Genomic DNA, 15,475 nt, shown 5'->3' on the forward strand with positions numbered 1-15,475 from the left:
ACATTTATTATCATATGTTCCAAGCATCTGAGGCCCTGCAAATTATGTTCAGAGCAGACTGTTTCACCTCCTTTCACTATTAAGCTGCACAATGGATGTGACTCCTTCGTCCCAAGGGTCTCACCCTGTGCTGCTCACATGCTGTTGGTCCACAGCCCTCATGACAACATTGGGCTCAGTCGTTTCAGCTGTGTTGGACTCTTTGTGACCCCATGGACTGCAGCCTGCCAGGCTCCTTTGTCCATGGGATTCTTCAGGTAAGAATACTGGAGTGAGGTGCCATGTCCTCACGGGATCTTCCTGACCTAGGGATCGAACTTGTGGAATCTCGTGCATCTTCTGCATCACAGGCAGAATCTTTCCACTGAGCCACCCGGGAAGCCCTGTGGCAACATCAGCACTTCACTGTTACCTCCAGCTTGCTAGTCCCCAAAATGTAGAAAGAGTATGCAGACTGTCATATTTTCAACAAAGCTTTCATTAGGAGATGATACCCTTAAATTACCCCTGGAAAAGGTACGTTAGTTTCTGAAATCGGTACAATTTCTTGATGTCTAATCATCTTTATCTCTTAAGAACAAAGGTCTTATTAAGGCAGAACCATGCTGCTACCTTTAAGGCCCACATGTACAGTCTTCTCAAACTCACCAAAAGGGGGAGTGCCTGCATAAAGCAGGATCTCGGCACTCCCTCTCAAGAGGACAATTATTTGTTCTAGGACTCATAATCCAAAGACATTAGTTGTATATATATATATATAATTACCAGAATCCTAGAAGGTGGAAGCATCTCAGCTCTTGTAGTTCTTCTCCATACTTGTCATAGCACAGCCCATGCTTGCTATTATTATCAAAATGAATTTCCTGTGATTTGCAGGAATCTAAGTTCTAGTTACAGACTAGAATATCTGAGTGACCTGGATTCCAAACTGGTGATGATTCCTATCCATGTTTCATTTCTACCTGTTAGTCTATGCATAGTAGAAGTATCACAATATTCAAAAGCCTGGAGCTAGGCTGCCTGGATTCAGATCCTGCCTCTATCACTTGCTAGCTGTGTGATCTTAGGTAAAATGTTTAATCTCTCTGCGCTTCAGTTCCCTCAACTGTAAAATGGAAGAACCATGGCACCTATCTCCTGGACTACTGCAAAGATTAAATGAATCAATATGCACAAGTACTTAGAATAGTGTCCAAAACACAGTGAATAAATACTGTATGTGATTTTGCTCCTTCTAATGGTACTGCTCTGTAGTTAACAATCATCCTAGAGCCTCACAGACAAGGCAAAGAGAAGCAGACACTGAATCTGTTGTCTTGAAAGCAGCTCAGTAAAGGAAACCTTGCCAATGGATTCTATTTTCTTGATACTTGGGGTCAAAATTTCAGCAAAGACCACAGGACAGGGGAGAGGCAATGCAAAGTTCAAAACAGAAAGGATTACTTAATTATCCTAGATTTCACTTTCAGAAACTCAGGGTAGTCAAAACCCATAAGAAAATATATGGCTCTAATAATTGCTGATGGTTCATAAACAGCCACCCAGGGGACCCCACATCATTGAGAATGTCACTGATGGGGGACCTTGCCAGTGCCCAGAAATATTGCCCTGCCACCTGAAACAGTCTACCCCCACATTACAAATATTTTTAGTTCACGACATGATTTCCACATTCCCTGCAGTATGAATACTTTCTCACCTCTATCATTCCTACAAATGTCTACCGCCATTACCTGAGTTCATTTTTATGGATTTCCACTATTTTTCTTTCCAGCTTCTGTGACTGCTTGGGGAAAATCTCAAATTCACTGATGTAATTCTCAGGATGCTCATCAGGATCGTAATCACCAAGCTCAGCTGCAACCAGTAAAAAATAAAGAGAAAGATTAAAAACAACAAAAACAGGATATACATGGGATGGCTCCTGCCACCCAAAAGAAGAGGGTGGAACAAGCTCATGCAAAAAAATGTGTTTGTCTCTATGGAAAGACTACAGCCTGAGTGTCTAGAAGGTCATATTCTAGTTTAGATTTAGCTGTGTGATCTTGGACACTTGTTGAATGAACTCTCTGAGTCTCATTTTCTTCAACTATACAATAAAGGAATTTAAATCATTGTTTCTCAGTGGGGCACTATTGGCATTTGGGGAAATAAACAATTCTTTATTGTTTCCAGACCTTCCAAGGTATGGTAAGACATTGAGCACCCCCACCCTTCAGGTTCTAGGTGGTGGTGGCACACCCACTATTGTGAACACCCAAAATGCCTCCCAATATTTCCAAGTGTTCCCCATGATCGGAGTGTTACCACCTCTATTTGGAACCCACTGAGTGTTCCTCATTGGAAAAGACCCTAATGCTGGGTAGGACTGGGGGCAGGAGGAGAAGGGGATGACAGAGGATGAGATGGTTGGATGGCATCACTGACTCGATGGACGTGGGTCTGGGTAGACTCTGGGAGTTGGTGATGGACAGAGAGGCCTGGCGTGCTGCAATTCATGGGGTCGCAAAGAGTCGGACACGACTGAGCGACTGAACTGAACTGAACTGAGTGTTCCTCAAGCCTCCTTTCATAGTTAATTTTCTCTGAGTCAAGGAATTCCCTGACTGGAGCTATTTACTCAGATTTCTGCAGGTGTGGCCCATTCAATAAAAAAAATCAAAACATAAAAGACCCAAGAGGACTGCACTTAAAAGTAAATGGATTGCTCTTCAAATTAAAGAGTGCATGTCTAAGTATGGCTGAGCATCCCAGATTAAGGTTGCTGGGTTCTAATACAGGGCTCTTCTAGAGGGCCTTTAGGGGTAAAAAGAAATGCCTGCACATTTCTGAGCGCCCAGAGGGTCTATGAGAAGATGGACCAAGGATGAGCATTGACCACAGCCTGAAGCAGCAAAGTTCTTGCAATGGAATACATTCTACTGATTCCACAAGCTTTCTAAGAAAAATGAGCCAAAAGGGGCAAGTATTTCAGGCAGAAATAGCCCAGGAAAGTACATTAAAGGTGGTGGGAAACTGTATTGGAGGAACTTGATCATCAACATGACTTTGAAGTAGATAGAAATCAATATGCCTTGAGCACATCTGCAAAATCACATCCAACTCTGTAATTTGTATCTACTGTCCCTGTACTGTTGAATCATCTAATGATGGTGAAAGGACAAAACTGGGAGGAAAGCAAAGCTCTTTAAAGCTTCTCAATAGAGTTCAAATTACAATACAAGCTAAATGTACACTACATGAGGAAGGACTTTCAAAATAAGATCCCAAATGTCATCAGCCATAGAGGGGAAATTGATTAATTTGATCATATCTATATTAAAATATTTCACTAAGATAGTCAAAATAATAAGTTGAAATAACATGTTTGCAAAATAGAAATCTGACAAAGACTAATATCTAGAATAAAGAAAAAAAATTCCTACAAATCTATAAGTAAATGGGGAGGAATTTCAATAGGAAAATGTGAAGGAATGTCAACAGCCAATTCACAGAAGGGGAAACCCAAAGGGCTCATGAGAGTTGCTCAAACTTATCAGTACTGAGGGCTATGCAAACCAAAACTAGAAGATGTCACTTTATAACTATAAGATTAACAAAATTTTAGTAAGCTGGATGATTCTATATGTTGGCAGGAACATGAGGAAATAGAAGTGCTTATGACACATTTGAAGATTCTTGATGCATGTAGCTCTTCTAGAGAGCAAGCCGTGAGTCTTTAGTCTAATCTTACAACCCAGCAAGCCCATTTCTAGGCATATATTCTAGAAAAACTCTAGGTGCAACAAAAGATATGGGGCAACTTGGGTGTTCATTACTGCTGGGAGCAGTAAATAGCACATGGGCAATGCACCCCACAGGACTCTGCAGCAATTAAAAGCAACAAAATAGAACTATACCCAGAAATGTGAGTAGATTCCCCAAACAGTGTTCTGAGCATAAAAAGGAAGGATTAAATATAGCCCCATTTAATTTATGAAACTTAAGAATATATACACACAAAACAATACTAATCATTTTATAAGGATGTATGTCAAGTCAGTGATATACAAGAATCCAGTTGTTGCCTTTAGGAATGAAAATAAAGAATAATGAAAAAAAGCGAACTCAACTAATAGGTGGGCCAATGGGACCAGGGATGAAAGTGAGCCACAAACTGGTGATTAACTCAATCTAATCTTCAAAAAATAAACCACCCATAACACACCAACACATACAAACACACACACATACACATGACCCCTGTGAGCTGCCTATGGACCCCAAAATTTAGGAAATGGTATAACTCAGAGCCTACTTTTCCATAGGGAATGGATCACTGATAGTAAACTATGCCACGTCCAAGGCAAATGTCAGCTTGCACAGTGGTTAGTAGCATTGTTTGTGCTTATGTTGTTTCGTGTTGCATTTGTGTTGTTCATGGTGGGTACTTCTCCTTCCAGGAAAACTTGTGAGATACAATGGCCTTGTACTGCCAAACACAGCAAATAAGCAGCCTGGCAAACGCCAGCAAACTAAGAGAAGGAATACCATGGAACCTGCCCAGGGTTGCTGACAAGGTAAATGTCAACATCTGCCCCATCATTTGCCCTGCTTTCTTGTTCTCTGAAGCTTATCTTTAATTCTGACTTCACCTGAAGCAAAAGCTTATGAATGATTAAAATTTAAAATTCTGTTTTCCATCCCAAGAGGAGTTGGGTAAGCAGCATGTGGTTCTCTCCTGCACATGGTGTTGAGGGCAAAGTTACAACAAATAACATACAGCACATGGGCTGGCTTGTGAGAATGTAAAATTAAATTAAAATAAAAGAATTTAATTGTCAGCAAAATCCAAAGAGCTGAAGCCAAATATGAGTGTGATCAGATGATGGCAAAATAAGTATTGACTTTAAAGGGCACACGTGGCAGTGGCATTTCCCTTGGTTTGGGGAGAGCTTGTTCCAAAAGAACTCGAGATACAAGACATTACATCTCCAGGGTCGACTTCTTCAGAAGACTTCCCTCACCACCCTTGCTTGATGAGGGGCCTCATGGAATCAGAGTGGGGACCCCTGTGTCCCTCTATGTAGACACTGAGACACCATCAAAACTTCCTGTTTACCTCTCTGCCCCTACCCCCCAAAGGGACTTCACATAGCAATGCCTGCCACCTAGGAGTGTCCAGTAAATGTTTGGGGAACACATGGATGAGGTAGTAAACCAATCACTCTCCCCCAGATACAGAGATAGAGCATACTTTGGTGCAATTTATGCAAGTGCCCTGGTTCACTTAACATAGTGGAGAATTTACTATGTGCCAGACACAGGGGTACTGCAGTGAGAAAAACTCTCCGAGTCCCACTTCCATGAAATTTAGATTCTACAGAAGAGGCAATGCATAATAAGCCCCCAACCAACTTAACAAGATAACTTCAGATATAAGCGCTTATTAAAAGACAACAAAACAGAGACACTAGAAAAAATAATGTGCAGAAAGAGGCTCCTTTAATAGTCCAGGAAGACTTCTCAGAGGAAGTGACATCTGAACAGAGTTCTGAATAGCTAGAAGGAGCCACAGACCCACAGGGATTGGACATAGCAGGAGTAGGAGATAAGATCAGTAATTCTGACATGTTGCTGTTTTGCAGAAGGGACAGGAAAATATGTGTACCAAGAAAGGCCAAAAATAGATCCCTAGGGCTTTGTGTGTTTGTTTTGCAATTTTCATTATGAAAGACAATGCAAAGCATGCATTGAAAATACTCATATTCAGGGTGTACAGGTAGCAAAACTCTGGGTGGCTGCCTGTTTTATATACTCAGAACATTTTGAAAGCTTAAAACATGCTCCTTCAAAGACTGTCAGCAAACAAGAGGCCAATAAAAAGTCACATGTCCTCGGCTTTCTAATCCTTTACTCCACATTTCCTATCACTCTGACAGCATAAGCAGTTCTGACAAAGCAGATCTTTATCTGCATTTGTAACGATCTCCAAGGCTGCTGTAATAACTCCCCCAGCCACAGAGAGTTTTATGAATCCAGCTTTTACTGGATTTGCTACAAATGGCCCGTGGACACCACTGTGTTTTAGAGCTAAAAGGCTTCTTTGAGGTCTGCCAGTCCATTTCCAACTTTACTCTCCCGACAGCATCTGTGAGTGTGGCCAGTGATAATAGCAACGAGGGATGAAACAGGACCCTAATCATTTGGATGGGGGCTTTGTGGCTCTATCTCAAACATAAAACAGGATGGAGAGTTTCCCTTTACAGATCCATATTGAGCTTGCCCTTGGAGAATTGACCATGATCCACTAATGCTTAAATGTGTCCTGAAATGCTCATAGGCTAGTCTGCTGCTCAGATTAGTATTGATTTGCTTTTCTTTTATGGAAGACAGTGCACCCTAACCAGGAACTTGCGGTCTTCACAGGAAAGAAGAACCATGGGGTTCGAACATTGTTTAGCTCTATGTAAGAGAGGCAGCTTTCAGAAGCACACACTCCACCTTGGAGTAGATGGAAGGACTAAATCTCATCAGGGTATCACCATCATCCTGATTTTAAACTTGAATATCTCCAAGGGTTTTAACAGTGCTGCCAAAACCTGCTGAGCAGTACTAGGTTGCTCCCAGAGGAAGGGGAAAAGCAACACAGATAGACTTCAGATTTCTCAAAGAGTGCACACACCCAGAAACATGGTCCTAGGAACCATTTCACAGCACAGAGCATCCCCTGGGGACAGTGGTGAGTGACAGTGAAACCCCAGGAGAATGGTGGGGGTTTCTCTTAAGCTGTGAATGAAGCCTGGAATTGTGATCAGACAGGTGACTGTCATGAACCACTTATGACCCTATCATAAGCTCCTTCATTATTTCAGATCCTTTATAAAGTGACATGCTCACTTGGTAATCTCTCTCTCACCCCCTTCCCTCCTTCCTTCCTTCCCTCCCCTCCTCTCTCTCCCTCTCTCTCCATCCCTCTTGTCTTCTCCTAGTTCCCTTCCCCACCCTCCCCTTCTTTCATAAACATGTCATCAGCATCCAAGCTACAAATGGCCAGAACACCTGAGTCCCTCCAAACAGGCCCGGCTGCCTCTGAGCAGGCCCAGGGGAATAGAACATCTGAGTCATTCTCCACTTGTGTCCTGAGCCCTTCCCCATGGCAATGAATTGCCTCGGGTCCTGGAGACTGCCTTCCCTCAAACAACTTTTTCTTATAGGTATAAACATATGAAAACCAACCTTGGGTCCTAAGTGTTTGCCACTTCCCACTAAGTGTTTGTCACTTCCCTCGAGGGCCTGTTCAACCCTGAGACTAAGTCTCATGAAATCATCACGCAGCAGTGAAGGAGGTATGATCACCTCTTTCAATACATGAAGACATTAAAGCTTAGAGAGTTTAAATCACTTGTCTGTGGTGAAATAACCAGGAAATGGGAATTCAGGCTCAAACTGAGAAATGACGGACTGTGAGCCTGGAGTTCTCCTCACCACGCTATGTGACTGTTGCAAAGGTGAAGAATTAGATATGGTACACATATATATACACATACTACACATGTGGATATGCCTGTATAAATGCTTTGACATTTCATCAAGGCATTCATCAAAGTTTGAAATGACACCTGTTTGATGCCTTCCTGGACACAGATCCCCCACTCAGTATACCCAGCACGCCCCACACTTGGTGTTTGGAGCTCAGGGCACAGAAGATCCCAGAATCCTTCAGAGCTTCTTATAAAGTCATGCATTCCGTCCACTTCGAAACAGAGACTCTGAGCTCTCCCTTGGGGCCTTGAGGACTCTGTTCATGCAGAGGCCCCTGGGACCACAACAGCCCACCTTCCACCAGGACCCCAGGGGCTTGGGAGGGGAGGAGGGGGGCTCCACTGCTGACCAGCCAGCCCTGACTGGCCTCCAACCATGACACAAACAGGATGAGCACAGGCTGGGGAGGAGAGAGGCTCTGAACAGCCGAAGCTCTGCTGTCCTGTACAATGGTAAGGATGGGCAGCTGGACCCACACTTACCTTGAATGATACAGGCACCCAGGTAGGCAGCATCCGAAAAGGAGCAGAGCAGTCGACCATGGAAAATATCTCTTTTAATTTGCAGGTACAAAAGGTACCTGCAATGAAAAAGGAGAAAGAGTTGCCCTAAGTTTTGGCTGAGGCCTGGAAGAAGTAGAAGGATTGTTTATGTTTCATCCACCTGGGTTACCAGAACCCTACCTGCGCTGCTTGGAGGGCAAGCAGAGGAAAACTGGAAGGGGCCCCCAGAGTTCAGAAAACTTGAAGTGTCTGCAGCCACTTCCAAGAGAGAGGGGGAGGACAGAGGAGAGCCACGAGGCCTAGCAGCCACCGACCCTAGGAGAAAAGTCCCACACAATGACAACCACAGCCGCCCTCACCCCCACCAGCACCTCAGGTACAGGCTGCCCGAGCTCTTGGTGGAATGAGGAGTCAGGAAACACATTCAGTCTTATGGAGACTAGTCCCAGTCAATCAACCTCAAAAAGACTTGGTTACGAGGCCAGAAAGCCAGCTTATTCTCAGTGAAAGCTGTCACCTGTTTAGTATTCTCTCCTGCCAACTTCTCCAGGTCAGACAAACCTGATTCTGAGTGACAGGGGCTGGGGTGAGGGGTGGAGGAGCAGGACAGAGGGTGCCGGCTCCCGTGGAAGGGTCAGCACCATGCAGCTCCAGCATTCGGAGACTCATTTAGATGTAAAATCCTTTGAATTTTAATGTTGCAGCAAACTCTATTTTTGAAAACACTGTAGCACCAAAGAAAAAAATATTCCTGGCCTGATTCAGCTGGGGATGGGTGGGGGGCGGGGTGTCAGCTTGCCACTCCTAGCTCAGGTCATCTCACCACTGTCCCCTCTGTTCCTCCACGCCAATCATGCCCTCTTCAGATCTCCTCCTATTTCTTAGCTGGATTGATTCTTTCATTGAAGGGTCAGGCCTAGGGTCCTTGTCTCTGACTAAAGTAACTTTATAGACGTGTGCAGATTCTTTCTGCTTATTTTACAGTTTAAGTTGCAGAGACCAATCTTTTTCTTTTTTTCTTTCCAGGTTCCTGAGGCTAGGTGGGGGCAACACCCCATCGGTCCCAGTCACTACCTCCAGAGCACAAATAATCTCATCTTTTACTCAGCCTGAAGCTGAAGCTCCAGTATTTTGGCCACCTGATGCGAAGAGCTGACTCACTGGAAAAGTCCCTGATCCTAGGAAAGATTGAGGGCAGAGGAGAGGAGGACATCAGAGGATGAGATGGCTGGATGGCATCACTGATACAATGGACACGAACTTGGGCAAACTCCAGGAGATGGTGAGGGATAGGGAGGTTTGGCGTGCTGCGGTCCATGGGGTCACAAAGAGTCAGACATGACTGAGCAACTGAAGAGCAACAAAGCAGCTTCATGCACAACCCCACTTAGAGAGCCTGACTGAAGTGCTCAGATCATTCAGGTGCTGCCAGCCCATCCCAGCCCATCCCAGAGCACTGGAGCTCACCATCTCCTGACACAGGGATGCACTGATGGGTTCAATGGCTCCCTGGTGGTTCCATCTGATGAATCTTTATCTCACACCTGCTTTAGGTCATGACAGTGCTAGGCACTGGGGACACAGTGGAGGCTCAAATAACACTCTCTGTCCCCAGCTTTGTATGGAATTGTGTGCAGGACATAAAGGTAGTCCCTAATAGATTTCCTGTCTGGGTTAGTGTGCATTTTGTCAAAGGACCCATTTTGTCAAGGACCCAGAGTATCTCCCTAAACTGACACCTTTCACACTTTAGTGAGCTTGTGAACTACCCAGAAATCCTGTTAGAATGTGGATTCTGGTTCAGTAGGTCTGGGTGAGCCCCAAGAGTCCAGGTTTCTAATAAGTCCCCCGGTGATGCTGAGCTGCAGGCATATGGACCACACTTGAGTAAAAAGGTTCTAAACCAGAGGTTCTCAGCCTGACTCCACATCAGAATTACATGGGGGAGCTTTTAGACAATACCAACATGGATCCTACCCAGACCTAATTAAATCAGAATCTTGTTCCTCACCAAAATGTGTACACGAGTATTCATAGCCGCATTCTTCATCATAGTGAAGCCAAATGCCCATCAACTGATGAAAGGATAAAGAAAAGTGGTATATCCATACAATGGAATATTATTGAGCCATAAAAGGAAGGAAGTACCTACTGATTCCTGCTACAACAGGGATGAAACTTGAAAGCATTAAGCTAAGTGAAAAGTCAGACATAAAATGTATATGGACCACATATTGTATGATTCCATTTGTATAAAATTTTCACAATAGACCAATCTACAGGGACAGAAACGTAGCTTCATAACTTCCAGGGGCTGAGGGGAGGGGAGAATGGGAATAGCCGCTTGAGTACTCGGTTTCCTGCTGGGGTGATAAAAGTGTTCTGGAAGGAGTTCACAGCGATGGTGCACAACTCTGGGAACATAACCAAACCCACTGAACTGTATGCTCTAATGTCTACCTAAGGGAACTAATACTTTTGAAAATCCAGTTGCCTTGGAGTAGTGGTTCTTGGAGGAGGGCATGGCAACCCACTCCAGTATTCTTGCCTAGAGAATCCCCATGGACAGAGGAGTCTGGTGGTCTGTAGCCCATGGGGTTGCAAAGAGTTGGACACGACTGAGTCACTAAGCACAGCCCAGCACAGTGGTTCTTAAATTTTAACATGCTTTACAATTACCTGCAAAGTCACTTCAGTTGTGTCTGACTCTTTGAGACCCTGTGGACCATAGCTTGCCAAGCTCCTCTGTCCATGGGATTCTCGATGCAAGAACACTGGACTGGGTTTCCATTTCCTTCTCCAACAATTACCTGGAGTGCTTATGAAAATACAGATTGCAGGACCCCATCCCAGGCCTGGGGCAGAGACCAAGTTCCCAGGTGATGCTGTTGCTGTTGCCGTTAATCCAGTGACCTGACTTTGAGGACCAAGGCCCTTGACTATTCAGAATACCAGGGTCGTACAAATACTTTAGATGATGAAATCTTTCTTAAAGATTTTAAACTACCAGGATGAATGCCATTAAGTTTCTTTGCTACATGCTGAATGTATGCATTAAACAAAAAGCATTCCTTTCCACGTTTTGGTGAGTTTAGCAGTGAAAAACAGTTTCAAATAAATATTCACTCATAAATGAGAGGTTTGGGTTCTGATCCTATAACTCAGATACTGAGTCTGATGAAAGCTTCCTGAGAAAGAAAATCAGCTTTCACAATAGCCGAGATTGGGTCCTAGCTCAAATTAGCAAACTCTAGAGATAATCATGGATTATTATGGGTTCCACATAATCCACTGAGCCTTGCAAATGGCTTCAGGTTCAGATACTCATTTTTTAATGTAACAGTCACCAAAAAAAAACCATAATAATGCATTTACATTTAGTCTCACCCCTCCCTGCATGAAAGAATTAAGCAATGAAAACACAAGAGGATTGGGGTCACACATTATTATGTCACCATTAATGATACACTTCTCCATCTAACGTGAATTTAAAGATGGTTCTTACCAAAAAATTTTAAAGCAATATGCTTTTATTACATTCAATTGTATATAGCATTTACCTAAGCCCTAGAAATCTAAAGGATTGTAAGGTGACTATGTAAATGGAGAGATAAAAAGGTTAAAAAATGATTTCAAATGTCCTTCTTGGTGAGTGTTCTTGTTGTTTTGCTCTTTTAAAACTGCTTTTCTTTCTCAGTGTTTATTTACACCTAAGCCTGGTCATAAATGTGATCTTAGCTTCTCATTTATTAAATTCTTCTTAAATTTTAGATTAACTTATGATAAAATAACTTATCAAACAAGAAAAACTAAACTCTTTCAAGATAGGGTTTAAACATAAGTATCTGAGTCATTCCAGTTTGCAGATTCCTTTCAAATTCTAAGGATAGTGTTAACTCAGAAAAGCCCATTTCTACCTGTGCAAGGACACAGTATTATCTTAATTTCCATCAGAGACATAAAAATGTTCCACTATTAATACCTTAGCTATTCAGACAAAAGTAGGAAAATGCTAGCAAATGTAACTGAGAGGGATTTAACTGGAGTTAGTAACTAAAACTTCGTACCCTTTTACTTTCAAAAGGGGCTTTTCTCAACATCAACAACAAAAAATATATCCTTAATTTATATTGTGATACATAGTCAATTTTTATCCTCCAGAAAAGATTTTAAAGAAAACAAGTGACAAAAGTGAGCCATTTTGGCCCCTGATGAAATAATGCCTGGCATGAGTATTTGATTTCATCTTCCTAATTATACTGTTAGCACCCAGAGGGCAGGACAAATATCTCCAAATGTGTCTCGCTCTCTATTTATTTATTTAAGTAGCTCATACAGCCCTTGCAGAGAGCAGAACTGAGGAAGAACTTAACAAATAAATAATTAAATTTTTCAAGCCAAAAGCAGGCTGAAGCCACATACCATTTGATTCTATTTGCATGAAATGTCCAAAACAGGTAAATCCATAGAGACAGAAAGCAGATGAGTGGTTTCCTGGGCTAGGGGGATGAGAGAGTGAGTAGTAACTGCTCATGGGTACAAGCTTTCTGGGGGTCAGGGGGATGGTGACATGCTCTGGAACTAGATAATGGTGATGGTTGCTCAACATGGTGAATGTGCTTAATGGCACTGAATTGTGCACTTTGAAACAATGAAAAATAATTTGTTATGTGAATTTTATCTTAATTTTAAAAAAAGGCAGGCCAGATTGCAAAATGCCAACCACCATTTACAATGTCCATCATCTCCTTTCCCCTGCATACCCTGCCCCACCCCCAAGCACAAACCTCCACCAACGGCTGTGCACAAATTACTAATAAGAGAACCGGCTCCCTTCCAAAGTCACCCTTTGCCACTATGGTGGAGCCTGACTGGCCCCTCATGGATAATAAGATAGCACAACCCCCAAGAACCCTACACGTGCCTCTGCACACAATGATCAGGGCCAACTGCCTTTTCTTCTCTTCTGTGCTTGGACCCACACAGATTATTCTGAGAGAAGACTAGACTCAATGACTTTTTGCGGTCATCAAATCAAAGCCTCATTAAGAACTAAGCATCACATCAAAGCCTCATTAAGAACTAAGCACTAAGAGCATGGGCTCTTCTTTATCCACTGAGTTGGCCCTCCTGGGACGCCGCTCAGTGGCACTGCCAAGGCTGGTTGTGGAACCTCCAGAAAGTAGACTATTTGCACGTGGCCACGGCATAAAGAGACAAGAAGCCGGGAGACCCAAGAACTAGAAAATGCAAATAGCAGGGCTGAGAACACTCTACAAGGAGAGGGTAGCTGGTTTCATGGTTGGTCATTTAGCAAGCAGAATGTGGGATGACAAACATTCCATTCTGTCAAGGGATCTTTTCCCTTCCAGTAAATCTTAGATCCCAAAGATAAGTCCTAGGGGCTGCACTAGCTTTGAATTTGCCCATATCCTAAAGACAGTCATCTTCTGTTTATTTTTAGCAACCCACTGTCAGATGCTTTCAGGGAGCCAGCTCCTCCTTATATTCACTGCTTTTTTGCACAGTTAATTACACTCCTAATGACAACGGCTTGAAAAATCCCAAGACAATTAAGTGCAAGAGAAACAATTCCAAGCCAAATACTGAGCAGAGGCGCCTGCTTGGTGGAGATGCTCTGCTCTAGGAGGAAGACTCAGAGGCCCTGGCTTTGGTTCAAGGGGCACATTAAACATACAAACAAACAAACAAAATACCTGGTGAGCTCTTCTTTAATCTTCAAGGGTTCATGTGGGTAGAATTTCACTCTAAAGCACATGGTGTATGGTGGATGAGCTGAAACATCATAAAGAAAAAGCATGAGAAAAGCAGCAAAAGACCATGAACTCAAGCACACACAGGTGAGTCAGCCATGCAGCCTTCCACTCTAGCCTGGGGGGAGCGGGAGGAGGATTTTCTGAAAGAAGAAGAAACAAAGCAACAGTGACCACAAAACTCAATGGAAATGCTTGACAAGACGCCTAAAGCAAACTAGGATACAGGCAACCTCGTCAGTCAGTACAGCTTTCCATGTCACGGCTCCTTCCTTCTCTCCAGGCCACAGCTTCAAATAACATTTTCTCTTCCAATTCTTTCCACTCTCTTCTGACAGATATATTGTTCATAAGTACCACTCAGGATTTTGGCCTAGTGAAGTATTTTTTTAGCCCGTGAGATGGAAAAATGTCACCACACATGACTAGTTTTCCCAAAGTGATAGTGCCTTTGAACCAAAATCAAGATTCTTAAAATGCAGTCCGCCATGCACAGATTCTACTCTGTATAATTTTAGTATTATTTTAGTGTTATCTATCAATGAAGCAGTCGCTTGCATGAAAAGAAACACTTTTATAACTTCTTGCTTTGTCTGAATCAAGATGGCTATGTGCAGACTGAAATTCTGGTTGAGGTTTGTTGATTCTGGAATGTACTAACTGCATTAAAACATCCAGAACTCAATAAGCTCCCAAGGGGATTCTATAGGACTTCTGATACTTTTAATTATAAGACCACTGTTGACTTGCAATATTAACCTAATAAATGCACACAAGTATAGTAAGATACATTTAGATTTCAGTTAATATACAAGTGAGCATCTTAAAATCAAACAAATATGATGGTTAGTATTATTATTTCTATGGACCTGACATTATTATTTGTCTCTGAATCACTATGGTGCTTGAGATCATCTCTGAGTCTACATCCAAATGTGACCATGAAACTCTTCTGTCTCAAATCCTCTTTCATAATAAGCAGGGGTTAAATCACCAGTCAGTTCTATAACATCTGGGACTATCCTGTATGTAGACAAATTCTTTATGTAGAAAGGACTATCAGCATCAAAAATGAATGTATAACGAGGATAATTTAATCTGGAAAATAATTATTTAAAACAGTCTGAAAGAAAGCATCCAAATTTCAGGAAAACACAGCAGCATCTTGCTGGATATCTCAGCAAAGAAAAATGGATTAAAAATACACATGCACATACATAGGTGTCAGAACCCTTTACTCAATGCTCCACTTCTCCACCAGAAACTAGCAAATTTCTTAACTGAGTTGTTTGACTTAACTGTTTCTTAACTGACCTTGTGTTCCCTACATTTAGGAAAGGGAGCATTTTTCTGGACCACTAGGGGAAAATGTACACCTCTTATACAGCAAAAAATGAAGAAAAACACAACTGGATTCTTAAGTCATTCATCTTTCACAATATCTAGAAACACAGTTTTCATTCAAAATATTTTATCTTTACATGTTCCCCAGATTTCTTTCAATTTGTTTAAATCATCATCTCTAAAGAATGAAAACTAATAGTGTTTTTAATGATAAAATGTGTCCTTAATAGAAAGATTGAGACAGTTGTTATACAAGCAACAGAACAAAAAGAAAACAGCATTAAAAAAAGGTTTTTTCTCTTTTCTTTCTTCCTCCTTTTATTAAAGTCC

The 15,475-nt window shown here is 42.4% G+C and overlaps 1 protein-coding gene across 18 annotated transcripts in view; it reads right to left on the bottom strand.

Moving 5' to 3' along the window:
• Positions 1 to 15,475, bottom strand: part of FRMD3 (FERM domain containing 3) — a 396,369-nt gene that overhangs the window by 109,688 nt on the left and 271,206 nt on the right. For all 18 annotated transcript variants that reach the window (XM_081520403.1, XM_081520507.1, XM_081520514.1 and 15 more), the window contains 3 exons: positions 13,745 to 13,823; positions 8,007 to 8,104; positions 1,734 to 1,857 (listed from right to left, as the gene is read on the bottom strand). In XM_081520403.1, the coding sequence (XP_081376529.1) occupies positions 1,734 to 1,857; positions 8,007 to 8,104; positions 13,745 to 13,823 (301 nt within the window). The remainder of the gene's footprint in view (positions 1 to 1,733; positions 1,858 to 8,006; positions 8,105 to 13,744; positions 13,824 to 15,475) is intronic.

This window comes from Giraffa tippelskirchi, chromosome 1 (genome assembly GCF_054371585.1).
Source record: "Giraffa tippelskirchi isolate mGirTip1 chromosome 1, T2T-mGirTip1v1.2.pri, whole genome shotgun sequence".
NCBI classification, from domain to species: Eukaryota; Metazoa; Chordata; class Mammalia; order Artiodactyla; family Giraffidae; genus Giraffa; species Giraffa tippelskirchi.